Raw genomic sequence first — 26,646 nt, 5'->3', positions numbered from 1 at the left:
TCCTAGTACAGTAGTTTTGTATTAGGCACATCTCTGTAACAGACTCTTTCAGGAGAGTCTTGATTACTCATTGAGCTATTTGTCCTTTTCCTAGTGTTAGTTTTTATACCTTCTGTTCTTGATAAATAGTTGTGCTTAAACCGCATTAACATTATCGTCAATAGGGGATCACACACAGAGGAACTGAAACACAGCATAAAGTATGCTTCCTGAACTTAAATCACAATTAACTTTTGGGAGGAAGAGCGTTTCCTGTGTTTCAGCCAATCAGAACGATTTCCACTTTGTAGACTTTGATGATCTGTGACTGAATCTTCATTTGGGTGAGAATACATCAAGACAAGGGTGCTGTACCACAATGTCTGAACGACTGGCTGCTTTGATTCTTCTTAGTACAGTGTGTAAGTGCAACTTGAAACAATATGATTGTTTATATTGAACTGTGTTAAAATGTTGTTTAAAGGAAGTAAGAAAGTAGAAAAAGAAATGTAGTAATCTTTCTGATTGTAGAAACCTAACGATTTTTTAATTTTTTTCTTGTAAACATGTTTTTGTTTGTGTTTTTTTTCAGACTTGATTGAAACTGCAGAGGTTCGTCGGCCGAGCTCTGTGACTGTGGTTGAAGTAGGTGGGAATTATACTTTGCGATGTCCAGTCTCTCAGGAGGGCAAATTCTTTCAGTTCTATAAGCTGCCTCCTGGTTATATGATCCAAGTAGTTGCTACTGGATCTTATAACAACCGAAAACTTGATGCACAATTTAACAACTCACGTTTCAACATCACAGAGGAAAAGACTCATTATTTACTTACCATTAGAAATATCAGCAAAGAGGACGAAGCAACATACTTCTGTCAAACCGGAGCAGCATACACATCGAGTGTTGTTAATGCCGTCTTCTTGGCTGTGAATGGTAAAAATTGCAACTTCTTTTGTCTATGGCCTATGACAGTTAGCACTACATTTTATGTCTTACCAATAATTTCGGTTGTAAATTGCTTTTGACATATTTTTATTTTTATGTATGTTTAATATATATTACACAGATCGTAATCAGCAGAAATGTGTGATTGTGAAGCAACGTCCAGAGAGAGCATCAGTCCAGCCGGGACACTCAGTGACTCTCCAGTGTTCACTTCTCCCCAAGAAAAAAGAAACCAGAGACCAGTGTCCAGGTGAACACAGTGTGTACTGGTTCAGAGCTGGATCAGGACAATCTCATCCAGAAGTCATTTACACTCACAGGAACAGCAGTGATGAACAAGAGGAAAGAAGCTGTGTCTACAGTCTGTCCAAAACCATAACAGACTCCTCTGATACTGGGACTTACTACTGTGCTGTGGTCTCATGTGGAGAGATCCTGTTTGGTGAAGGAACTAAAGTGGAAACAAGTACGTTTTTAAAGTCTTTGAAGCTGAATTATGAACACATCTTTAACATGTCGTAACCATTAAAACTGGCTAGAATTTTAAAACATTACATTATTTAACAAAAGAGGTATTTAGATATATCATGGCAGCTCCAGCTCCTGGATGTCCTGATGTTATGTTAAAGATCGGTATTAGGGCCAGTCAAGGCCTTTGTTAACAGACGTCATCAGCTATATAGAACCCAATCGGTTGTCACGTAGCTGTTTTTGATACTTTCAAAAATGCAGTTTGAGTATAGAATGAGTATTAAAAATATATTTCTACTCTCTACATATTTATTCATGGATATTAAAGGGACATGATCATGTTCAGTGTCTCTTTTGACATTTTTCTTATTACAGGATCACAACTGGACCCAGTTACCATTGTTCTTGGAGTACTGTTGGCCTGCTGTGTGGTTGTGAATATCTTCCTTATTTTCTACGTAAATCGAAGGAGAGTTTGTAAACATTGCAAAGGTAGGTTCCTTTAATTGTACATGGATTATTTTCTGCATTGATTTATGCTCATGTTCAGTCTGAATTCATGACATCACATTGGTAAACACTAGCCTAAAAAAAGTTATAGTTATAGGTCTCAGTTGCAAGTTTATATGAGCAATTTAATTACTTTTTTTTGTTCTCCTCTATCCTCTTGTCTTCTTTGCTCTTGAAGTAGAAAATGATTACATTTTGCCTCAAGGAAATAAATTATGGATTTCTGATTAAATGTCACTTTGAGTCCTAGAATACAGAATAACTTAACTCCATAAAACAATGGGTTATTTTAAACATCCATTCATTCTTTGGGACAATATACATTTGTGCTACTTTACATCAACATCTGTCAAAAGTGGAAATACAATTTAAATATTTCTCTATAGAAAACTGTCATCAATACTTAACAAAAGTAAATTTCAATATACAGAGGTATCGTAAGTGAAAGATATATTGACAACAATAAAGAATCTGCTCTTGTTACCCATTAAAGAAACCCATTATGTCATATATACACCGATCAGCCATTACATGAGCACCATGGTGGTCATAATGTTCTGCAGCCCCATACCAACAAACTGCGACGCACTGTGTGTTCCTTGTGTTCTGACACCTTTCTATCAGAACCGCATTCATGCATCAATGAGCCCATGACCCTGTCTTCTGTTCATCGCTTTTCCTTCCTTGGACCACTTTTGATAGGTACTGACCACTGCAGACCGGGAACACCCCACAAGAGCTGCAGTCATCTAGCCATCACAATTTGGCTCTTGTCAAAGTCGCTCAAATCCTCATGCTGCCCATTTTTCCTGCTTCTAACACATCAACTTTGAGGACAAAATGTTAACTTGCTGCCTAATATATCCCACCCACTGTCAGGTGCCATGATAGCCAGATAATCAGTTTTATTCATTTCAACTGTCAGTGTTTATAATGTTATGGCTGATCGGTGTATAGTGTTACAATGTCAGATGTTAATATTAAATGTGACCAAAGTTTCAGATACTGAGGAAAATGTATATAAAACTAATCGCACTGAGCAAAGCAGCACGATTGCCAATGGCTTGGGTCTTCGTTGGTCACTGGTCTGGGCACTATACAGTTGCTGCCCGCTGCTAATACTTAGAATGGGTTAAGTGCAGAAAAAAATTTTAACAAAACATTTTTTTATTAAAAGCTCAGGTTTTAGACTGTTCTGAAAGCAGATACTGCATGCCCACAAAATAGTACAGGGACGAACAGGTGGATGGGCGCCATCTACCCGCTAAAGTTACTGACTACAAAGTTACATATTTTCCGGTTATCCCTCTAATGTCTACAGGCTTCTTTGCCACAATTCTCTGTGAATTACAGAATTTACTGATACTAAAAAACATACATATTGCTAAAGAACCTAAGGAATCTGCTTACTGCAAACAAATGTTAATGGACTGGGAGTTTGGTAGAGGAGCTTTGGACGCTGGGTGCTCCACAGGTATAAACATAACTTCAAATTCATCAAATTCAGTGCTCCACCTCACTTTTGTTCAACCGTCACAACTGCAACAGGACAACGCGGCCAGCCACTTGCTGTCCCTGTGCATGCTTCTGCAAAGTTAAGGGGTGAGGAGTGACTTAAAGAGACAGCTTGTCTCAGATAGAGGATTAACTGAGGGATTGCATAAAGGGCCAGTATAACATAAATAAGTATGTTTCTGAATTCTGAATCTTGCAGAGCTACTCCAGTGGAGTCCCAATTAAAAAATACACATATATGGACATTAGTATAATAGGTCCCCTTTAAATACTTTAAAGTTTTTGTAGTTAAACAATTACAATTAAATGTGCTCAAAATTACAATTATTAGTTCATCACAATTGTTTCATGTAAAACCATATTGTGAACACTAATAACTACAGTTTCATAGATTTTGAGAATTTGGTCTAACAAAAGAAAACAACCTTATATTCTGACATTTTCATTTGACAAATGAAAACACAAATCTGCATCACAAAGCTTTTACACTGATTACATTACAGTAAAATAACACATATACACTAGAGTTATTGTCATGCTGCAAAAGAAAAAATTAAATAAACAAAACTCAACTCTTAGAGATTGTAACAATTCAACCCCAAATAACATCACATAAAATTAATTTCAAAACTATATCATTGAACAACTGATTGTGGATTTCTTCAGTGTCCAACATTACAATGAGATACAGAAGAGTGAATGTAACTATAAATCATCTAACAGAAACTGTGAGGTCTTGTGAGGTCGTCACATTGATCTGCCAGCAGTTCCCAGTCTTTTCTCATTTTCTGAAGGTTTGGTTTTATCAGCCGGAGCAAAGACTGCCTCCCATAATCCCAGACATGACAGGACGACAGCGGATCAACTAACTGACATGGTAAATATATTTATATGTTTAATTTTTCCTTTTCAAAACCAAAACTATTTCAAAACCACAACAGCAAGACCAAAATGAGGTTTTTCTGTTTTTAAACAAACTGGAAAAGTTTTTTGTTTTGTTTGTGTGATATTTATGGAAAATCCATAGAAAGGGATCGGGACTGCACATGTTCAACAGAGATGAGAAGGAGGCGAGATGGCTCACTCGTTAACTATTTCCATCATCAGCTCTGGAAAGAACAGTGTGTTTAATTCAATTGTTATGTCTTCTGGATGTAGTCTAATGAGGTATATAGTATGAGTGTATATGGTGATTTATATATACATCACATCTATACTGTATGTGTGAGACATACAGTACATGGGCATATACATTATATTCTGTATGTAGTTTACATATTTTGTCTTATATCCGATTTATGTATGGAATTGTTCCCTATGTAGAACTAGTCTTTTTGACGCCCATGGCATCACTAACTTGTATTACCACAGTTGGCCAGGTCAGCACTGGTTCCTGGGGGCCTACACTAGACTAGAGCTGGGTGGGATGGAGCCTGCGAGAAGAAGCTGTCAAAAAAAATACAAATAAATAAATCTGATTTATTAAATAAAATAATTAAACTACATTCAGTATATAGTGTATATTTCCATGTATGTCTCACACATATATGCTTAAAGATGAGATGTACACATAAGTTACCATATATACCTCGTCAGACTGCATCCAGATAATGAAACTTCTGACACCTTTTGCGTTTTTTGCATGTTTCATGGGAACTGTAGTTTCTCCTTCACTCTTGAAAGAGGATGGAGATGCGAGGGAGTTCAACTATGTTACGATCATTACTCTTATCTGACTTAACTAAAGTTTTAGAACCATTCTTTAGTCCTGTGTTATTCAATAATTCATATTCGGGTAGTTTGTTTATATTGTTTCACATAGCTGACAGATTTTATTAAAAGTTAAATATTTTCTTCAGCCAGTTTATAAGGTTGTCAAACAACCCTGCATAAAAGAATATGCAACAGTTAACTCCCACCATTGCTACATACAGTGCTAGATGTGAACAAGAGTGATACTCAATAGCACATGATTAGATTCTGTACTCTTGACTTGGTTGTGATTGTTATTGACAGTCCTAATCTATAAAATATGAATTATTAAAGTCAATTATTATTTGTAGGATGGTGACGCAGAGGAAGTAAACTATGCAGCACTGGATTTCTCTACAAGAAGAGTGAGGAAAAAGAGAGGGTCACCACAAGAGTGTGTGTACTCTGCTGTGAACGCACACTACCACACACAGCACCACCCCTCTTTCTAGGCAGTTCATGAATAATCCAACCTGTCCAATTGTAAATCATGTTTAGCTTTCTTTGAATATACTTTGGTTTTACACAGTCCCTTCCTATAGTTCAAGCTCATCTTGATGAAGTTCACCTGAGTTTATTGCTAATAAAGTGACTTTCAAGCTATTCATTTTATTATTGTGCATTTTACTTCGAACTGCATTTGTATAAATGTTTGCATAAAACTCGTAGCTGTGTGTTGTGGGTGTGTATGACCAGAATCTTGCATGCCATATTCACACAGGACCTTGCACACACCTTGTGACGACTCTGTTATTGTTTGCTCTAACTGTGGTCCCATAATTTGCACAAAAAGGGATATTAAGTGGCTGCTCAGCACCTAGCAACTTTTGATACGGAACAGAGATCTTCCACACAGATAGAAAGTGGAGAAACGGGGCGGTTGTAGCTCAGACGTAGAGCGCCCACTAACCGGAAGGTTGGCGGTTCGATCCCCGGCTCCTGTAAATTGCATAGCCATCTCACTCACTAAATGATTGCTCCAGGTCTTTCAGACAAAATGGTTGGTATGAAAACAGCCATAGTCCTTTAGGCGCCACAAGACAGAAAAGAATGTGTTATATGTGTATGAGGGTCCGTACAAGACATAATTAATTCTGGCCCTCTCACACACATACATTCTACTTTCACATACATATATATTTACTCTCACATCATCTTATTTTCATTCTTACACTCACTGATTTTTATTCCAATATTTATATATTTTAAGTCAAACATTCATATATTTTCACTCACACATAATTCATTTCTGTTTTAAAAGAGCAGCAAGAGAAGATCAAAATAACACTGAACAAAATTATAAACGCAACACTTTTGTTTTTGCCCCCATTCATCATGAGCTGAACTCAAAGATCTAAGACTTTCTCTATGTACACAAAAGGCCTACTTCTCTCAAATATTGTTCACAAATCTGTCAAAATCTGTGTTAGTGAGCACTTCTCCTTTGCCAAGATAATCCATCCACCTCAAAGGTGTGGCATATCAAGATGAAGTTTGGTAGCCCTGTCAGAGAGGATGAGACAGAGAGGAGAGAGATCCAGCTGCAGTCAGGTGACAGAGAGAGTGATGCGGGAGGGGCCTGCTGCCCCGCAACGGAGGGACAGAGTCAGTCTACCGGTGATAGAGAAGAGAGAGAGAGAGAGAGAGAGAAAGAGAGTCACAATTGAGCGGGAGGGCCCCGCTACCCAGGGACGGACTGGGACTAAAAAACGGCCCTGGACTTTGACTAGGCCCGGCCCAAAGTAATCGGCGCGCGGAAACTCAACAACAACAACAACAATAATGCCTGGCATGAGTGTCACAATACTTTAATTGTGGCTCATGATACTATACCATCCAAATTATAGCAATAGCACTGATGATGACTAGATGTTGTGTTAAGAGCATAGTATTCTAGTTTAACTTGAATACTCACATAGAAATGAAGGTATCATCACACTGCAGTCCCTCTGGCTGAACCAATACAAAACAGGTATCTGAAACACACCACACATAGTACTGTATGAGTTATGATAAATCACAATGTAAAGAGGCTGTAAATATACAGTTTAACTGGAATACTCACATAGAAATGAAGGTTGAATACTTACCTAAAAAAACAAACCAGCAATGGCATTTTACTCAATGTTGGGGGATAAGGAGTTTCTTCAACAAGTGGCTTTTTGCACAGCTGTCTGGCTCACTTCTTCACTCAATTGGATGCTGCTAATATTAAACTGAACTTGTGCTCCAGTGGTGGTGCTGCTGGCTGTGCTGCTGAACATTTCAGTTAGTTTGCGACCATTAGCGGCTTCACTCTCTAAATGTCAAATTTTTTTCCCCTCGCCTTCTCAGCCCCACCCTTTTCTTTTCGTTTTTTACTGGCATTATCCATATTGTTTCTATGGTCTTGAACATCTTTGCTGCTGCTACTACTTCTTCTTCTTCTTCCACTTCTTCTTATTCTCCTTAATTGGCGGGCACGGTCGGGGCAGCTAGCATCCAACTTAAAGGTGCATTGCTGCCACCTACTGTACTGAAGTGTGAAACAGTAGATTAGCAGGGGGAAAAAAACAGGTGATGACTGCGTGGCGGGTGGTGGGCCGCCGGCCGTCCTGGAGTACCGGCCGTTCTGTGATTCTCCAGATCACACAGATGGCCAGTCCACCCCTGCCGCTGCCCCGTCCGAGAGTCTGAGCAGGATGGATCAGAGACTGATCACTGATAGAGTGAACCTCGTACATGTGATGGCAAAACCAACGCCTTTCTCAGAGAGGGCAAAGGAATTGCCAGCAGATGCAGAGGGCAGGGAATTCCCAAACTATTTGACATATTCCACATCCCACAATGGAAGGGAAAAAATCGATAGGGACTGGATAGTATATAGCAGCTCAAAAAAGGCCTTATTTTGCCTACCATGCTTGCTGTTCTCCTTTGAAGTAGAGAAAAAGTCAACTAGTGCACTAAATTCCACAGATGGGATGAAAATATCGAATATAAGATACAGAAAGCTTTATGAGAGATTTCCAGAACATGACAGAAATCGTGCACACAAACATTGTTATCGGAAATGGAAGAACCTACAACATTCTGTCCTACAGACTTCTGGAATTGACAGCCAACAACAAAAATTGATGGAGACAGAAATAAAAAAAACAAAGCACAACTGAAGTAGCTGCTGAGGAGAGGAACAGGAGTGGATGGGAAAAGGAGAGATCTGGGCACGGGGGGGCCCATCATAGATTATTTCGTCCCGGGCCCAGGCAAGACTGTCAGCTGGCCTGTTTTCAACAACTTACGAATATCCATGATGAACTAGAAATGAAATAGTAAACCGGCAAAAACTCATCCAGCTTAATTTTCAAAAATGCGTGGTAACTGTTGAGCGGCTACATACGTCACGTACGTAGCCAAACTTTCTTTTCAGTAAGGCCGTGATAGGCTGTTGCAGTGTAGATTCCCATAAATCAAAAAAAATCACACCATTGTTTCTTTATATTTTTAATGTTTTAATGATAAAGAATGCAACATTAGTATTTCTCAACGCAATATTAGCTACTATGATAATATAAAATTAAAATTAAAGTAATTTTTTTGTAAAGGAGCATTTCACCCATGGAAACATAAATATTTGTTGAAAGTGGGTTATATATGTAGTCGAACTGTAACATTACATTTTGAATTTGGTGCCTATTTGACCGAGAAAAGACAGAAAGTGACTTTAGGGCGCATTTGTATTAAAGACAACAACTCCCACAATGCACAGCTCCGCAGGCCGCTCCCACTAACACTATCAAGGACTACAACAACATGAATGTAAACCATTTATTTACAGAAATATATCAACAACAACAACAAAAATAAATATGTTAACAATGACAGTTATAGTTCCTCCTGAGCGTCCTCAACTCCTTGGTGCCGCAGTACTGGCCATCTGGAGCTGGATATTTCTGTCGGATAGCCTGCACCACATAAGCGGGTAAAACGACATGATGGCCTCGACCCAATCTCTCGTCTTGCAGGACCCATTCCAGAAAGGCTGTTAGGCGATATTGTCTGCAAGACATTGAGCACACAGTTAGAGATGCATGGTCTTTGTGTTTAGCGTGCCACAGTAGTTAGCAATGCAACTGCAAGCTGTTTGTGCAGTAAAGAAGTTAGTTCAGTTGGCTGACATTACGTATTAACCGGGAATAATGCTTGAACAAATTGTGTACATACATGCCACGTTGTTATAAAACAGAAAATAGAAACACTCACTTTACAGTCAGACGTCCGTGTGTCCGTAGGCGCACAGCGAGAGCACAGGCACCAGCAGTCCGCCCCAGCTCGAGCCAGTCCGGGTTCCTCGTCCGCGACAGGCAGGTCCTCTGCCTCGGCTGCAGAAGCCTCAGCCGCTGCTCGCTATATTGCGGCTCATAAAGGTAGCCACGAACATCTGATTTGACCATCATACTTTCGAAATTTCTTCCATATTAGATTGATTACCATAATCGTAACGTCTGGCTCGTCAGGGCCTCCACTTAGCTTCCAAACAAGATGGCGGTTATATTTTTTATTTTCTGCAGGTCAAGTCCCACCCACTGATCTGTAAGAGGTCTGCAGCATGAGTGAAAAAAAATGAGGAAGTAGTGTTTGTAGTCTCACCTCCTCTACAGAGATATGAGACTTCCTGCTTCCAATGACGCAAAATGACGATTTTTACATCATTGGAAGCAGGAAGTGCAACACTAAAATCCTTATTTCTCCCCTCTCAGGGGAAGTGAGGGAATGATACACGACCATTCAAAAATATGACTGGGGTTCTAATGATACAAAGCTTAATGCAAATGGGGGAAGTGTCCCTTTAAGAGATCTGCGCCTCAATTGGGGGGGGGGCACAAGCATTTTTGGGGGCGGGCCACCGCCCATAGCGAAGGTGTGCCTACATACCTACTGAATACAAACCCATTTTGAATGATCTGGAAAATATTGCTAATAAAATGTACAGTATATCAAACCAGTATATTTCATTTGATGGATATCTCTTCCTCCTATGTTCCTCCTATGTTACTCTTCTTTTGGCACTTATGAGCAGTTGCCATGTAGCTCAAGGTGCATACTGTCATTAATTCAGTTTATCTCGATGTATGACAACGTAAAATATTGATTTTATTAACTCTATTGTCCTGTGAACATGCACATCTTGCTTAACTACCATTTGCCAACAAACATACTCAGCTAAAAAGTAAGTCTCAAAAACCTGGAACTGGAGATAAGGTTAGTTCCTGTCAGTCTTTGCTTACCTGGTCTGTTGTTTTCATCGAATGGCTCCGGTGTTCCCTTGCCTGAGAGAGAGACAGAGATGGTGACTGCTAGCAGCCTAAGTTTAAACAAAGTAACGTTACTGTGATGTTACGTGCAGGAATGGCAAGTCAAAATTCACATATAGGCCTACTGTGGGTCATGGACCGGATAATTTGGACACGCAATAACAACAAATGTAGACCATAACCCCAGTTAATGTCTCACATCACATCTGTTGTAACGTTAATTATGTTAGGTTTAACGCTACATGACAGGATGTTGTATGACTTTGCTAGCGTTAAGAAAGTTGAAAATATTCTCTCATGTAGCATCAAATAACGTAACCAACCTGTCAGCCCGAAGCTTTTTTCTCATTAAAACAACTTTTTTTCTTTTATTATTATTACATTATTCTCGTATTATCGTATCGTATGCAGTGAAATATACAGTGTGTGAACATGGGGAAAGAAACAACTGTAAAAATGATTATGTTGTCCTTTATTTTGTTGTGAATGTGCGTTCACACACATTTACACTCACCACTGACAAACAAATGATGTGTGGAAAGTTGAGCACGGTTGTGGCTGGGCTATAAAAAGAAGGTTTGGCCACATTTCTTCCTTTCATTCTCATGATGTTAGACTTAAAAGTGGGTGAATGGGTGAGGGTGGGAGTTTTTATTGCACATTTCTAGTGTTTTTTTCTTTGGAGGTTGTTGTTAAGAGAAAGGGAAATGCTAAACATTCACAGAGCCAACCCATGTCTATGGAGAGAATTTTGTTCCTTTATTATTCAATCAAATAGAATAGATTTGAAACCAAAAAAGAGATTTGAGAGCAAAAAAGAGTAAGTGGCAATCAAAAAACGCTGGTGGACGAGAGAAGAGTTTCTATTGGTTGGTTTGACCTGGCTACGTCTTCCGCATTACACCCACTTCTCCCTTGTGCTGTGCTGCTTGGAGAAGCCTGTTGCTCTTGAAACGTTTCCCATAAGTAATGAATTGCGCTATATATCGTTGGCTACAGCCTGCCGTACATTCACAACAACAACAACACAAGTAATGAATTATAATGCCCTGCTGCTGCAAGCACACTGATTAGCAGCAACATGGTTGTCTCTGCTAGTCACGGCCTGAGCAGAGTAGCCTAATGAGTGAGTGAATTACAGGGAGGCGTATACAACGTAGGGCTGTGATTGAAACATTTAGTGTTGCATGGTACTCGCGGTGCCAAAACGTCACGGTTCCTACACAACAGTACTACCGTGGATTACTAAACTACCGCTGGCGCTACTCCTCCCGGTTCCCGTTCTCGCTACAGCTGTTCTAATGTCAACAAACATAAAAATCAGGACATGTCTTTTGGTCTGATTATACAGATCAGTGGTGCTGAAATTTGCGTTTCTCTTCTATAGCCTACACATTGTACATCTCTGAGGTCAAAAGCATCATTCAGCTGCTCCTGTATAGACCAGTAATGCTGGCTGGTTAGAAATATGTGCGTGAATTTGTTTAATTATTCGCCACGTGTGTTTGTTGACATTAGAACAGCTGTAGAGAACGGGAACCGGGAGGAGTAGCGGCAGCCCGCTACACAGTGGAAACTGGCACCGCGTTCAGCGGTAGTTTAGTAATCCACAGTAGTACTGTTGTGTAGGAACCGTGACGTTTTGGCACCGCGAGTACCATGCAACACTAAATGTTTAAATCACAGCCCTACGTTGTATACGCCTCCCTGTAATTCACTCACTCATTAGGCTACTCTGCTCAGGCCGTGACTAGCAGAGACAACCATGTTGCTGCTAATCAGTGTGCTTGCAGCAGCAGGGCATTATAATTCATTACTTGTGTTGTTGTTGTTGTGAATGTACGGCAGGCTGTAGCCAACGATATATAGCGCAATTCATTACTTATGGGAAACGTTTCAAGAGCAACAGGCTTCTCCAAGCAGCACAGCACAAGGGAGAAGTGGGTGTAATGCGGAAGACGTAGCCAGGTCAAACCAACCAATAGAAACTCTTCTCTCGTCCACCAGCGTAGGCCCCGCCCATCAAGTGCAGTTGAATTCGCAAGCAAAACTTTTGAATTTGCAAGCAAAGAGGACTGATTTGCAAACAAAATGATTGTATGTTTTTACTTACAAACATTAATTTTGATTGAAGTTGAAGAAATATGTTCTCTCATATTTTTTTTTCCAATTGCAACCTGTTCTGTTTTGATCTCAAAATTTTTTTTTTTATTGCCACTTACTCTTTTTTGCTCTCAAATCTCTTTTTTGGTTTCAAATCTATTCTATTTGATTGAATAATAAAGGAACAAACTTATCTCCATACATGTCTTACTGGATTTGCAGCACATTTAGTCATTTATGTATGCCACAAAATTATATTTAAAATGTCTTTTATGAACGACTCTCCTGATCACATGCAGTTCAGAGAACATATGAAGAGGTGACTGATCTTTGATAAATATGTTCTCAGAGGGACACGAAGTTGCTGCAGGGCAGATTAAAGCCGTATGAACACATTATTAGTGTGTGTGGTGACCTTGGTTGACTTAAACCTCACCTCTTTTCTTTTCACATCATTTTTGCATTGTGATGCACAGTGCATGTAGCAAGCCTATACACTGCAATAAGTAATAAATAAAAAATATGTTTTTGTGTTTAAGAGGTTTGTTTGTTTTTGCAAATTGCAAAACATTTTGCATTTATAATCTCTCTCATTCCTTTTTAAGCTTTTTAAAACATTATACTCATTTTGAATGCAATTTGTTTCCTTTAATGTGGAACCAATGTCTATTGAGTAAGTGAATTGTATGCTGTCACACATCTGTTGTTTGATTCAATATTGTGTGTATCTCTCTTGAAACAGAGATCTTAATCTCAATGTTATCGGGCATACGGGTTAAACTAAAATGACCTTTCTGATGCCTCTTGTAGCTCTTCCCTCCATATACCTCTAACATCACTTCATATCCTGTTGAAGCCCATAGTCAGGTCTCTTCTGAGTAAACAGCCTCAGTGGTTGGTCAAAGGCAGAGAAATGACACTACAGCTTTTATCTGTTGCATGTGGCTTTGCTTGTTGTTTTCAGTGCACATTTCCTTTACAAGGTGTTGTGAGACTAAAAAGAAAAAAAATAGTATTATCCCCCAGAAAATGTTTTCATATACAGTATGTTTAAAACATTCCTGATGTTTTTTGTACTTACAAAGTAAAAAGCTCTCTGCTTCTATTTATACACTATATATCACATTTATAATATACTACAAATACTAGATATTTTAACCATACTAATAACTATTCATTCTTTAAACTCATGTAACAAATATTTTAGAAAGCCATTAGCCCACTGGGACGGTCACAAACATGTGTGATTTTAAACCAGTATAAATCTGTCATGTCCATTGCTTTTACAAGTGGGAAACATGAAAATACCACAGTCTGAAGTCACTCAATAGCAGGCACACTGTGTTGTCTGCACCAGCAGACCATTAACAGATACATATTCAGACCAACAAAGAGGAAATGTATCACAGGAAATGAGGGGGGGTTGATGGGTATGACATGTAACAAACATCCATGGCCTGAACAGGGGGACATTACAGTTATACGGTATGAATCTTAAGCACTCTGCCACCAAGATGCCCAAAAGTGTAAACTGGTCCTTTAATTGTTATAGTTTTTGAAAAAAATAAAAATAAATTGAGTGCAATTAATTATATTATTGATATAGCTAGCAATTATTTGCTTCAATCCAATGTTGGTTGAAAAAAAAATAGAAATACAGTACATCTGAGTTTCATTAAAGGGGAATTGATCATGGGTTTGATATATTCAAGGCTATGTACATTGTCTGCATTTCAGCCAATCACTAACAACTTCTACTTTGGAAACCTTAAAACCTCATGACTACATCTTCCATTCATGTGTGAAGGCATCAGTTGTACACAAGGCGCTGTACCACAATGATCGGAAGACTGGCTGCTTTGATTCTTCTCTGTACACTGTGTAAGAACACTTCTTGTTTACTTTAAGTTCTACTTTGAGTACCACTGTGGTGCTGGCACTAGTTTGTTTTAAACATGTATCAAGTCATACGAAAGTTTAGACAAACTATTTATACTTAATTGTTAATTGCTGCTTTACTAACTACTTAACTACTGATTTAGTTTGTTGTTGTTTCTTTTATTTCAGGTCAAACCATAGACATTCCTCCCCAGATGCCTTTGACTGTGGCTGAACTTGGTGATAATTTGACTCTGACATGTTTAATCTCTGGAACTGAAGCAGCCGGGTTGATTAACTGGTATAAACTGAAGTTTGGATATACAGTGGGTACCGAAAGTATTCAGACCCCTTTAAATTTTTCACTCTTTGTTTCATTGCAGCCATTTGCTAAAATCAAAAAAGTTCATTTTATTTCTCATTAATGTACACTCAGCACCCCATCTTGACAGAAAAAAACAGAAATGTAGAAATTTTTGTAAATGTATTAAAAAAAAACCACTGAAATATCACATGGTCATAAGTATTCAGACCCTTTGCTGTGACACTCATATTTAACTCACATGCTGTCCATTTCTTCTGATACTCCTTGAGATGGTTCTGCTCCTTCATTGGAGTCCAGCTGTGTTTAATTAAACTGATTGGACTTGATTAGGAAAGGCACACACCTGTCTATATAAGACCTTACAGCTCACACTGCATGTCAGAGCAAATGAGAATCATGAGGTCGAAGGAACTGCCCAAGGAGCTCAGAGACAGAATTGTGGCAAGGCACAGATCTGGCCAAGGTTACAAAAGAATTTCTGCAGCACTCAAGGTTCCTAAGAGCACAGTGGCCACCATAATCCTTAAATGGAAGAAGTTTGGGACGACCAGAACTCTTCCTAGACCTGGCCGTCCAGCCAAACTGAGCAATCGTGGGAGAAGAGCCTTGGTGAGAGAGGTAAAGAAGAACCCAAAGATCACTGTGGCTGAGCTCCAGAGATGCAGAGAAAGTTCCACAAAGTCAACTATCACTGCAGCCCTCCACCAGTCGGGGCTTTATGGCAGAGTGGCCCGACGGAAGCCTCTCCTCAGTGCAAGAGAATGAAAGCCCGCATAGAGTTTGCCAAAAAACACATGAAGGACTCCCAGACTATAAGAAATAAGATTCTCTGGTCTGATGAGACCAAGATTGAACTTTTTGGCCTTAATTCTAAGCGGTATGTGTGGAGAGAACCAGGCACTGCTCATTTCCTGCCCAATACAATCCCAACAGTGAAACATGGTGGTGGCAGCATCATGCTATGGGGATGTTTTTCAGCTGCAGGGACAGGACGACTGGTTGCAATTGAAGGAAAGATGAATGCGGCCAAGTACAGAGATATCCTGGAAGAAAACCACTTCCAGAGTGCTCAGGACTTCAGACTGGGCCGAAGGTTCACCTTCCAACAAGACAATGACCCTAAGCACACAGCTAAAATAACAAAGGAGTGGCTTCGGAACAACTCTGTGACCATTCTTGACTGGCCCAGCCAGAGCCCTGACCTAAACCCAATTGAGGAGAATGGCAGAGGATCCCCAAATCCAGGTGTGAAAAACTTGTTGCATCATTCCCAAGAAGACTCATGGCTGTACTAGCTCAAAAGGGTGCTTCTACTCAATACTGAGCAATGGGTCTGAATACTTATGACCATGTGATATTTCAGTTTTTCTTTTTTAATAAATTTGCAAAAATTTCTACATTTCATTTTTCTGTCAAGATGGGGTGCTGAGTGTACATTAATGAGAAATAAAATGAACTTTTTTGATTTTAGCAAATGGCTGCAATGAAACAAAGTGAAAAATGTAAAGGGGTCTGAATACTTTCCTTACCCACTGTATGATCCAAACTGTTGCAGGAGGAACTACTTACTCAGTGTCACTTAAAGGACAATTTGTCAACTCAAGATTTTCAATCACAAGAGGGGAGGATTTATATTTTCTTAACATTAAAGATGTTAGCAAAGACGATGAAGCAACATACATCTGTCAAACCGGAACAGCATACCAAATGAGATTTATGAATGGCACATAAGTGGCTGTGACTGGTTAAAGTATGATCATTTCATTGTCTTTATTTTTTATGCTTGCATCAATACCCAAACAATCCATTAGTTAATTCCTGTTTTTTTTTTTGTGAATCACACAGATCATAAAAACCATCAGAAATCTGTGATTGTGAAGCAACATCCAGAGACAGCATCAGTCCAGCCGGGACACTCAGTGACTTTCCAGTGTTCACTTCTCCCCAAGAACAAAGAAACCAGAGTCCAGTGTCCAGGTAAACACAATGTGTACTGGTTCAGAGCTGGATCAAGACAATCTCAGCCAGATGTCATTTACACTCACAAGAACATCTCGTCTCATGTGGAGAGATCCTGTTTGGTGAGGGAACTAAAGTGGAAACAAGTACGTTTTTAAACTCTTTGAAAATATTTGATATGTCATTAAAACTGGCTAGAATTTTAAAACATGATATTTGTATTTGAAGAAAAAATATGGAGCTGATTTCCCTTCTTCATGGCACATATTTTGATATATCATGGCAGCTCCAGCTCTGGGATTTCCCAACTTTATCTTAAAGATCGGTATTAGGGCCTATCAAGGCATTTATTTACTGACAGTCATCAGCTATATTGAACCCAAATCCGATCCTTCAGCTGACACACAGCTGTTTATACCTGTGGTGCTTTCATGCACATCAAGACATTCCCAATTATTAACCTTATTAGTTTCACCTTTGCTTGTCCTGCTTTACCAGGTCAAAATGTCTGCCGTCAATAAGCTCTATAGGTCAAGTTTAAAGTTAATTTAACAAATACTCCATTATGCGGTTTTGCGTTTGTTACCATAAACTAATGCAAAAATGCAGTTTGAGTATAGAATGAGTTTCAACTCTTAATATATTTATGGATATCTTTTTCTATGTGCATAAGTCCCTTTCAAGTAGCATCTTTAAGTCAGAATCGTAGCTCTCTCATATGTTAAATGTTATTCAAGTTTTTCTTTTCTTTCAAATTTGTTCTTTTCATGCCTTTTTGTATTTGTTAATTTAATCTTGAAATAATGTTAATAATGAGGTCCAAGGAAAGAAAATGATTACAACTCATTTACTACCACTAAAGAAATGCAGTTACTTTTGTCTACATCATGCTGAAATCATGTTTGAAAAAAATTAAAGGAGGAGTAAAGAGTTCAATGTCTGCTGACATTTTGTTTTAATCTCAGAACAAAAATTGGACCCAGTTACCATAGTGGAGTCTCAGACTAAGAATATAGAGCTGGATTTATCCCTTCCTGCTTTCTTCTGATAGGCCAACTTTACAGAAGGTACAGAGGGGCAGCAACAGCACTAGTGCTTGTGAGCACCATGCAGTACATCGGTACATATGTAACTTTCCTTCACAACTGAATTGTACTTGATCTGTGATCCAGCTTCCTCCAACAGTCCAAAGACATGACTGTGCAGGATTGGCTCCAGCACCCCACAACCCTGCAAAGAATAAGTGGTTATAGATGACGGATGGATAGTTTTAGCATGGGATACAAGCGCGACTCTGCCCCATCAGCCAGTTTGAAAACCCTTTATAACCACTGACAGAATGTTAATAAGTTCCCAGTACAGTAGTTTCGTATTAGGCACATCTCTGTAACAGACTCTTTCAGGAGAGTCTTGATTACTCATTGAGCTATTTGTCCTTTTCCTAGTGTTAGTTACATTATACATTCTGTTTTTGATAAATAGTTGTGCTTAAACCGCATTAACATTATCATCAAAAGGGGATCACACACAGAGGAACTGAAACACAGCATGAAGTATGCTTCATGAACTTAAATCACAATTAACTTTTAGGAGGAAGAGCGTTTCCTGTGTTTCAGCCAATCAGAACGATTTCCACTTTGTAGACTTTGATGATCTTGTGACTGAATCTTCATTTGGGTGAGAATACATCAAGACAAGGGTGCTGTACCACAATGTCTGAACGACTGGCTGCTTTGATTCTTCTTAGTTCAGTGTGTAAGTGCAACTTGAAACAATATGATTGTTTATATTGAACTGTGTGTTGAAAGTAAAGAAAGAAATGTAGTAATCTTCCTGATGGTAGAAACTTTTTGATTGTTTTTTTTCATGTTGTCTTGTAAATATGTTTTTATTTCTTTTTTTTCAGACTTGATTGAAACTGCAGAGCTTCGTCCGCCGAGCTCTGTGACTGTGGTTGAAGTAGGTGGGAATTATACTTTGCGATGTCCAGTCTCTCAGGAGGGCAAATTCTTTCAGTTGTATAAGCTGCCTCCTGGTTATATGATCCAAGTAGTTGCTACTGGATCTTATAACAACCGAAAACTTGATGCACAATTTAACAACTCACGTTTCAACATCACAGAGGAAAAGACTCATTATTTACTTACCATTAGAAATATCAGCAAAGAGGACGAAGCAACATACTTCTGTCAAACCGGAGCAGCATACAAATCGAGTGTTGTTAATGCCGTCTTCTTGGCTGTGAATGGTAAAAACTGCAACTTCTTTTGTCTATGGCCTATGACAGTTAGCACTACATTTTATGTCTTACCAATAATTTCGGTTGTAAATTGCTTTTGACATATATTTTTATTTTTATGTATGTTTTATATATATTACACAGATCGTAATCAGCAGAAATCTGTGATTGTGAAGCAACGTCCAGAGACAGCATCAGTCCAGCCGGGACACTCAGTGACTCTCCAGTGTTCACTTCTCCCCAAGAACAAAGAAACCAGAGTCCAGTGTCCAGGTGAACACAATGTGTACTGGTTCAGAGCTATATCAGGACAATCTCATCCAGACGTCATTTACACTCACAGGAACAGCAGTGATGAACAAGAGGAAAGGAGCTGTGTCTACAGTCTGTCGAAAACCATAACAGACTCCTCTGATACTGGGACTTACTACTGTGCTGTGGTCTCATGTGGAGAGATCCTGTTTGGTGAAGGAACTAAAGTGGAAACAAGTACGTTGCAAAAATACAGTTTAAGTATAGAATGAGTATACAAAATATATTGTTTTTACTCTATATATATTTATTTATGGATATTAAAGGGACTTAAGCACAAAGAAAAATGTGCTCATGTCCCTTTCAGGTAGCATCTTTAAGTCAGAATCACAAATGGTAAATGTTAGTCAAAATTTTTTTCTCTTTTCATGCCTTTTTTGTGTTTCTTAATTTATTCTCGAAATAATTTTAATGTCGAGGTCAAAGGAAAGAAAATGGTTCAAACTCATTTACTACCTCTAAAGAAATGCAGTTACTTTTGTCTAACTCGTGCTTGTTGAAAAAACTTTGGTAGCAACACGCCTTCTCATTTTAATTTTAAACATACAATGACTATTTTGTATGACAAAGATTTGGTTTTGAGTTACTCTTAATATTGCTCCAAGTAGTCACTGAAATAAACATGAATGAGGTGTTCAGTGTGTTTTGACATTTTGCTCATTACAGCATCACAACTGGACCCAGTTACCCTTGTTCTTGGAGTACTGTTGGCCTGCTGTGTGGCTGTGAATATCTTTCTTATTTTCCACGTAAATCAAAGGAGAGTTTGTGAACATTGCAAAGGTAGGTTCCTTTAATTATTAGGGACTGAGCCAGCAACCACTGGAGGTCCCTATTGTATTTGCTATGTTTCTTATTCTTACCTATTATTTTTAGCGCCTTTGACTGCATTTTTGCCCCCCTGAACATATACGAAAACTCAATTTTATTTTGCAAAGTTGTCAGGCCTGGTGAAAAATTTTATATTGATAAAAGTATTTTGACTTTTTGGTTACTTAATAACTTCTGCATAGTTTGTCGCACATTCAAAAACCTTGTATCCACACGTTCGGTGAATGGAGCTGAATCTTCCTATATAGGCCCCGCTAACTTCCGCCTATAATTTTTTTCCGTTAGAGCGCAAAATGTCCTTACACTACTTTTTCGTGTTCCTCCTACAGGCTTTGTCCGATTCGCATGAAATTCTTCACCTAGCACCTGGGGACTGCCTTGGCAAAAAAAGTGTTTTGAACATTTTTGAAATTTCAAAAAATAAGCACGCTATAAAATTCTAACTTCCTGTAGATTTTTCGTCAACAAAGGAACTGGACCATTTCTCCACATTGGTATGTCCGATTGACACCAAGCTTGGGTCCATAGTTCCTCATGTCTTCCTTAGGCATCGTGCACAATTTCAAGCCATCGCCAGAAGGTGGTGCTCTTTAAAATGAAGAAGTTTATATCTCCGCATCGGCACATGTGATTTAAATGAAACTTGGTACGATGCTTGCCCATGACTCCCTGAGGCTCACCTAAAAAGGAGAAAAAAAACACGCCACTAGGTGGCGCTCTGGTGGCATGGTAAATCACTCTGCAGAGACCGTAATAGTTATGAATATGAAATTCACAGGGTACGTGTACAGTAGTGCCCGGAGCTCACATACCAAACATCGTGTTTGTTGTGTTTGTAGCGCCCCCTACAGGATAAAAAATAGCAGACCTGGCGCCACGTTGCACCGATATGTATGAAACTCTGTAGGCACGTGTAACATGCCGGGACGTACAAAAAAGCCTCTTGGACCCATACCCAAAACCCCACGGGAAGTCGGCCCTTTTGATTTTGATTTTCACTTTCGCCAAACTTTTCGCATTGTATTTGAACAAACTCCTCCTAGGGAATTTATTGGATCTACTTTAAAGTTTGTCAGTACAGTCAAAAAATGGTTCTGATTAAAAGTTGTGCTATTTGTGCATGTACGTTGAAGGGTGTGTCCGTGGCATGCCGTCAAAGTTGGCCATTTTGAATTCCGTGCTCATTTTTGGTGAATTTTTCGCATTGTATTTGAACGAACTACTCCTAGGGAATTCAGTGGATCTACTTCAAAATTGGTCAGTACAGTCAAACAATGGTGCTGATTAAAAGTTGTGCTCTTTGTGCATGTACGTTGAAGGGCGTAACCGTGGTGTGCCGGCAAAGTTGGCCACGTTGAATTTCGCAGCCTTTTTCAGAGATTTTTGGTGTTGTATTTGAACAAACTTCTTCTAGGGAATTTATTGGATCTACTTCAAAGTTTGTCAGTACAGTTAAAAAATACTGCTGATCAAAGGTTGTGCTATTTGTGACTGTATATCGAACCGCGTGCCCGTGACAATGTGTCGACTTATGCTGATTGGCCATGAAACAGACAGTACTCATAACTAACATGATAAACTCATGTCCACTGAACGTCACATATTCTGTAACACGTCCTCACAACTTCAGTGTACATGGTCCAATCTCAATGAAACTTCACACGTTTGAGTCCCACCTTGAACATGTCTACAATATTCAGATATAGGGAGAGCACCACCTACTGGCAACAGGAAGTAAGTGCTGCGATTATGATCTGATTTCCGTGGAATTTTCATGTTGTGGTCCACACGTGTTACGACGGCACGTGACGTGGCAGCAGCACGCCCCAAGTTGCGTGGAGTGCGAGGTCCCGCCCAACGCTGCTTGCAGCTTTAATTGTTCCTGGATTATTTTATGCATTGATTTATGCTAAACACTACGCCTAGAAAAGGTCTGTTATAGGTCTCAGTTACATAAGTTTATATGAGCAATTGAATTACTTTTTTTGTTCTCCTCTCTCCTCTTGTCTTCTTTGCTCTTGAAGTAGAAAATGATTATATTTTGCCTCAAGGAAATAAATTATGGACTTCTGATTAATTGTCACTTTGAGTCCTAGAATACAGAATAACTTAACTCCATAAAACAATGGGTTATTTTAAACATCCATTCATTCTTTGGGACAATATAAATTTTTGCTACTTTACATCAACATCTGACAAAAGTGGAAATACAATTTAAATATTTCTCTAAGGAAAACTGTCATCAATACTTACCAAAAGTACATTTCAATATACAGAGGTAAGTAAGTAAGTGAAAGATATATTGACAACAATAGAAGAATCTGCTCTTGTTACCCATTAAAGAAACCCATTATGTCATATATACACCGATCAGCCATTACGTGAGCACCATGGTGGTCATAATGTTCTGCAGCCCCATACCAACAAACTGCGACGCACTGTGTGTTCTTTGTGTTCTGACACCTTTCTATCAGAACCGCATTCATGCATCAATGAGCACATGACCCTGTCTTCTGTTCATCGCTTTTCCTTCCTTGGACCAGACCGGGAACACCCCACAAGAGCTGCAGTCATCTAGCCATCACAATGTGGCTCTTGTCAAAGTCGCTCAAATCCTCATGCTGCCCATTTTTCCTGCTTCTAACACATCAACTTTGAGGACAAAATGTTATGAAAAATAACACAAATCTGCGTCACAAAGCTGCTACACTGATTACATTACAGTAAAATAATAGAGATAGCTACACTAGAGTAATTGTCATGATGCTAAATAAAAATTAAAAATAAAATAAACAAAACTCAACTCCTAGAGATCGTAACAATTCAACCCCAAATAACATCACATGAAATGTATTTTCAAAACTATATCATTGAACAACTGATTGTGGATTTCTTCAGTGTCCCACATTACAATGAGATACAGAAGAGTGAATGTATAACTGTCAATCATCTAACTGAAACTGTGAGGTCTTGTGAGGTCGTCACATTGACCTGCCAGCAGTTCCCAGTCTTTTCTCATTTTCTGAAGGTTTGGTTTTATCAGCAGGAGCAAAGACTGCCTCCCATAATCCCAGACATGACAGGATGACAGCGGATCAACTAACTGACATGGTAAATATATTTATATGCAAATTTTTCCACAACGGCAAGACCAAAAATTTGGTTTTTCTGTTTTAAAACTAACTGGAAATGTTTTTTGTTTTGTTTGTGTGATATTTATGGAAAATCCATAGAAAGCCAAGAAAATGAAAAGGCGTCTTGGTACCTGATCCGTACGTGATCGGTACTGCACATGTGCAACAGAGATGAGAAGAAGGCGAGATGGCTCACTCGTTAACTTCTTCCATCATCAGCTCTGGAAAGAACAGTGTTTTTAATTCAGTTTTAATGTCTTCCAGATATAGTCTAATACACTAATACTAGTATATAGTATTAGTGTATATGGTGATATATATCATGCCCGCCGATAGGGGGGGACAAACGGGTCTGTCGTCCCGGGCCCAGGGTAGGGTGGGGGGCCCAGAACTGGGCCCTCATTAAATTATGGAATAATTAAAAAAAAAAAAATTAAAATAGGCCTATTTGTCAAAAAAATATGTAATATTTGAGTTACATCAAAGCTTTTTAGTTGTTTTCTTCCTAATTGTCCTTGAAATAGTGTAACCCCCCCCCCCCCCCCACCCAAAAATCAAAGTTTTATGATCAAAGCTTATGATCAAAATTTGATGTTGTCATTGTCCTTGAAATTCAGTGGTCAAGAAAATAAAGAGGCCTTAGAGATTTTCTAAACAAATATTTAAAAAAAGGTGGTGACGGTGAAGCTGGAACTAGTAAAGTCAACGTAGAGCAAGGTAAGAAACAGCGTAGCCAACGTTTAGCAGCCTTGTAACGTAACCTAACAGGCCAGCTCTAATGTTAACGTCCATCAGCTTGTATAAAAGCCTGACACAACACGTTCTCTTTGACAGAAACAGTTGAGTTTGGTAGCTCCGTCAGAGAGGATGAGACAGAGAGGAGAAAGATCCAGCTGCAGTCAGGTGACAGAGAGAGTGATGCGGGAGGGCAACGGAGGGACAGAGTCAGGCTACCGGTGAGAGAGAAGAGAGAGAGAGAGAGAGAGAGAGAGAGAGAGAGTCACAATGGAAGGCATTAAATCGATAGGGACTGGATAGTATATAGCAGCTCAAAAAAGGCCTTATTTTGCCTACCATACCTGCTGTTCTCCTTTGAAGTAGAGAAAAAGTCAACTAAGGAAAATATATAGCATTTATTATTATATAGGGAAAAGGAGAGATCTGGGCGCTGGGGGGGCATCTAAGATTATCTCGTCCCGGGCCCAGGCAAGACTGTTAGCTGGCCTGATTTATATATACATCACATCTATAAGCATATACTGTATGTGTGAGACATACAGTACATGGGCATATATATTATATTCTGTATGTAGTTTACATATTTTGTCTTATATCCGATTTATGTATGGAATTGTTCCCTATGTAGAACTAGTCTTTTTGACGCCCATGGCATCACATAACTTGTATTACCACAGTTGGCCAGGTCAGCACTGGTTCCTGGGGGCCTACACTAGACTAGAGCTTGGTGGGATGGAGCCTGCGAGGAGAAGCTGTCACAAATAAATAAATCTGATATATTAAATATGTTAACTACATTCAGTATATAGTGTATATTTCCATGTATGTCTCACACATATATGCTTAAAGATGAGATGTACACATAAGTTACCATATATACCTCGTCAGACTGCATCCAGATAATGAAACTTCTGACACCTTTTGCGTTTTTTGCATGTTTCATGGGAACTGTAGTTTCTCCTTCACTCTTGAAAGAGGATGGAGATGCGAGGGAGTTCAACTATGTTACGATCATTACTCTTATCTGACTTAACTAAAGTTTTACAACCATTCTTTAGTCCTGTGTTATTCAATAATTCATATTCGGGTAGTTTGTTTATATTGTTTCACATAGCTGACAGATTTTATTAAAAGTTAACTATTTTCTTCAGCCAGTTTTTAAGGTTGTCAAACAACCCTGCATAAAAGAATATGCAACAGTTAACTCCCACCATTGCTACATACAGTGCTTGATGTGAACAAGAGTGATACTCAATAGCACATGATTAGATTCTGTACTCTTGACTTGGTTGTGATTGTTATTGACAGTACTAATCTATAAAATATGAATTATTAAAGCCAATTATTATTTGTAGGATGGTGACGCAGAGGAAGTAAACTATGCAGCACTGGATTTCTCTACAAGAAGAGTGAGGAAAAAGAGAGGGTCACCACAAGAGTGTGTGTACTCTGCTGTGAACGCACACTACCACACACAGCACCACCCCTCTTTCTAGGCAGTTCATGAATAATCCAACCTGTCCAATTGTAAATCATGTTTAGCTTTCTTTGAATATACTTTGGTTTTACACAGTCCCTTCCTATAGTTCAAGCTCATCTTGATGAAGTTCACCTGAGTTTATTGCTAATAAAGTGACTTTCAAGCTATTCATTTTACTATTGTGCATTTTACTTCGAACTGCATTTGTATAAATGTTTGCATAAAACTAGCCGTGTGTTGTGGGTGTGTATGACCAGAATCTTGCACGCATATTCACACAGGACCTTGCACACACCTTGTGACGACTCTGTTATTGTTTGCTCTAACTGTGGTCCCATAATTCGCACAAAAAGGGATATTAAGTGGTTGCCCAGCACCCAGCAGCTTTTGATACAGAACAGAGACCTTCCAAACAGATAGAAAGTGGAGAAACGGGGCGGCTGTGGCTCAGACGTAGAGCGTCCACTAACCGGAAGGTTGGCGGTTCGATCCCCAGCTCCTGTAAATTGTATAGCCCACGATGTGGAAATTTGTGGAAACTCAAATTCTCACTCTTTGCTAAATGATTGCTCCAGGTCTTTCAGACGAAATGCTTGGTATGAAAACAGCCATAGTCCTTTAGGCGCCACAAGTCAGAAACAGAAAAGAATGTGTTACAGGGCACAGTACCACCACAGTATAGCATAGTGCTGTTTGAATGTATTTTGTTTGTTTTACTAATGAATAAACAACATAAAATAAGGGCTGTTTATATTTCTCAGATGGATAAAGTGCAGATTGAATAAAGTTTTTTTTTTTTTTTCCTTAAAGGTACCTTACACTTTATTTAGGTGCTTTCTGTCAGCCTATGCGGGTTGATCGTCTGCCAGTAAAATTATTATTGTAGGTAAATATGATTGTATAGTGCACAGCATTTTAAGGAAATAAGGAATAAAAACAGATTAACAAAAATTATGTAAATGTGGGTCTAGTATATTGTCACACCAATGTCAACAATTTCACATTGTAAAAGACCAAGTTTGTTTTATACACTGACACAGTGTTCTGAAATTCTGAATTATGTTTTACAATTTACAGTAGTTAGGTCATCAACAAAAGGACTGAAAAACGGGTTGACACCTTTATTATAACAACACCCAGAGACTAAATGTAAAAGCTTCCTGCCTTGTGGTCTGTTAGCTGC

At 38.9% G+C, this 26,646-nt stretch overlaps 2 protein-coding genes across 5 annotated transcripts; both read left to right on the top strand.

Moving 5' to 3' along the window:
* The first annotated feature begins 233 nt into the window (after window positions 1–233).
* On the top strand, window positions 234–5,785 carry LOC127374298 (uncharacterized). Of its 2 annotated transcripts, none has more exons than XM_051419462.1 (6): window positions 234–401; window positions 572–913; window positions 1,047–1,391; window positions 1,772–1,888; window positions 4,216–4,298; window positions 5,485–5,785. In XM_051419462.1, exons 1-6 carry the CDS (start codon window positions 359–361, stop codon window positions 5,623–5,625), a joined length of 1,071 nt encoding a protein of 356 aa, XP_051275422.1. In that variant the 5' UTR covers window positions 234–358; the 3' UTR covers window positions 5,626–5,785. The 2 variants fall into 2 exon arrangements, with proteins under 2 accessions (XP_051275422.1, XP_051275423.1); XM_051419463.1 differs by having other exon boundaries at window positions 237–401; window positions 4,231–4,298.
* Window positions 5,786–18,382: 12,597 nt separating this feature from the next.
* On the top strand, window positions 18,383–25,639 carry LOC127374296 (uncharacterized). Of its 3 annotated transcripts, none has more exons than XM_051419460.1 (6): window positions 18,383–18,484; window positions 18,636–18,977; window positions 19,113–19,457; window positions 19,947–20,063; window positions 23,158–23,222; window positions 25,339–25,639. In XM_051419460.1, exons 1-6 carry the CDS (start codon window positions 18,442–18,444, stop codon window positions 25,477–25,479), a joined length of 1,053 nt encoding a protein of 350 aa, XP_051275420.1. In that variant the 5' UTR covers window positions 18,383–18,441; the 3' UTR covers window positions 25,480–25,639. The 3 variants fall into 3 exon arrangements, with proteins under 3 accessions (XP_051275420.1, XP_051275419.1, XP_051275418.1); XM_051419459.1 differs by having other exon boundaries at window positions 23,155–23,222; XM_051419458.1 differs by having other exon boundaries at window positions 23,140–23,222.
* Window positions 25,640–26,646: the final 1,007 nt, after the last annotated feature.

This window comes from Dicentrarchus labrax, unplaced genomic scaffold (genome assembly GCF_905237075.1).
Source record: "Dicentrarchus labrax unplaced genomic scaffold, dlabrax2021, whole genome shotgun sequence".
Classification (NCBI taxonomy): Eukaryota; Metazoa; Chordata; class Actinopteri; family Moronidae; genus Dicentrarchus; species Dicentrarchus labrax.
This window is presented reverse-complemented; position numbering and strand designations above follow the sequence as displayed.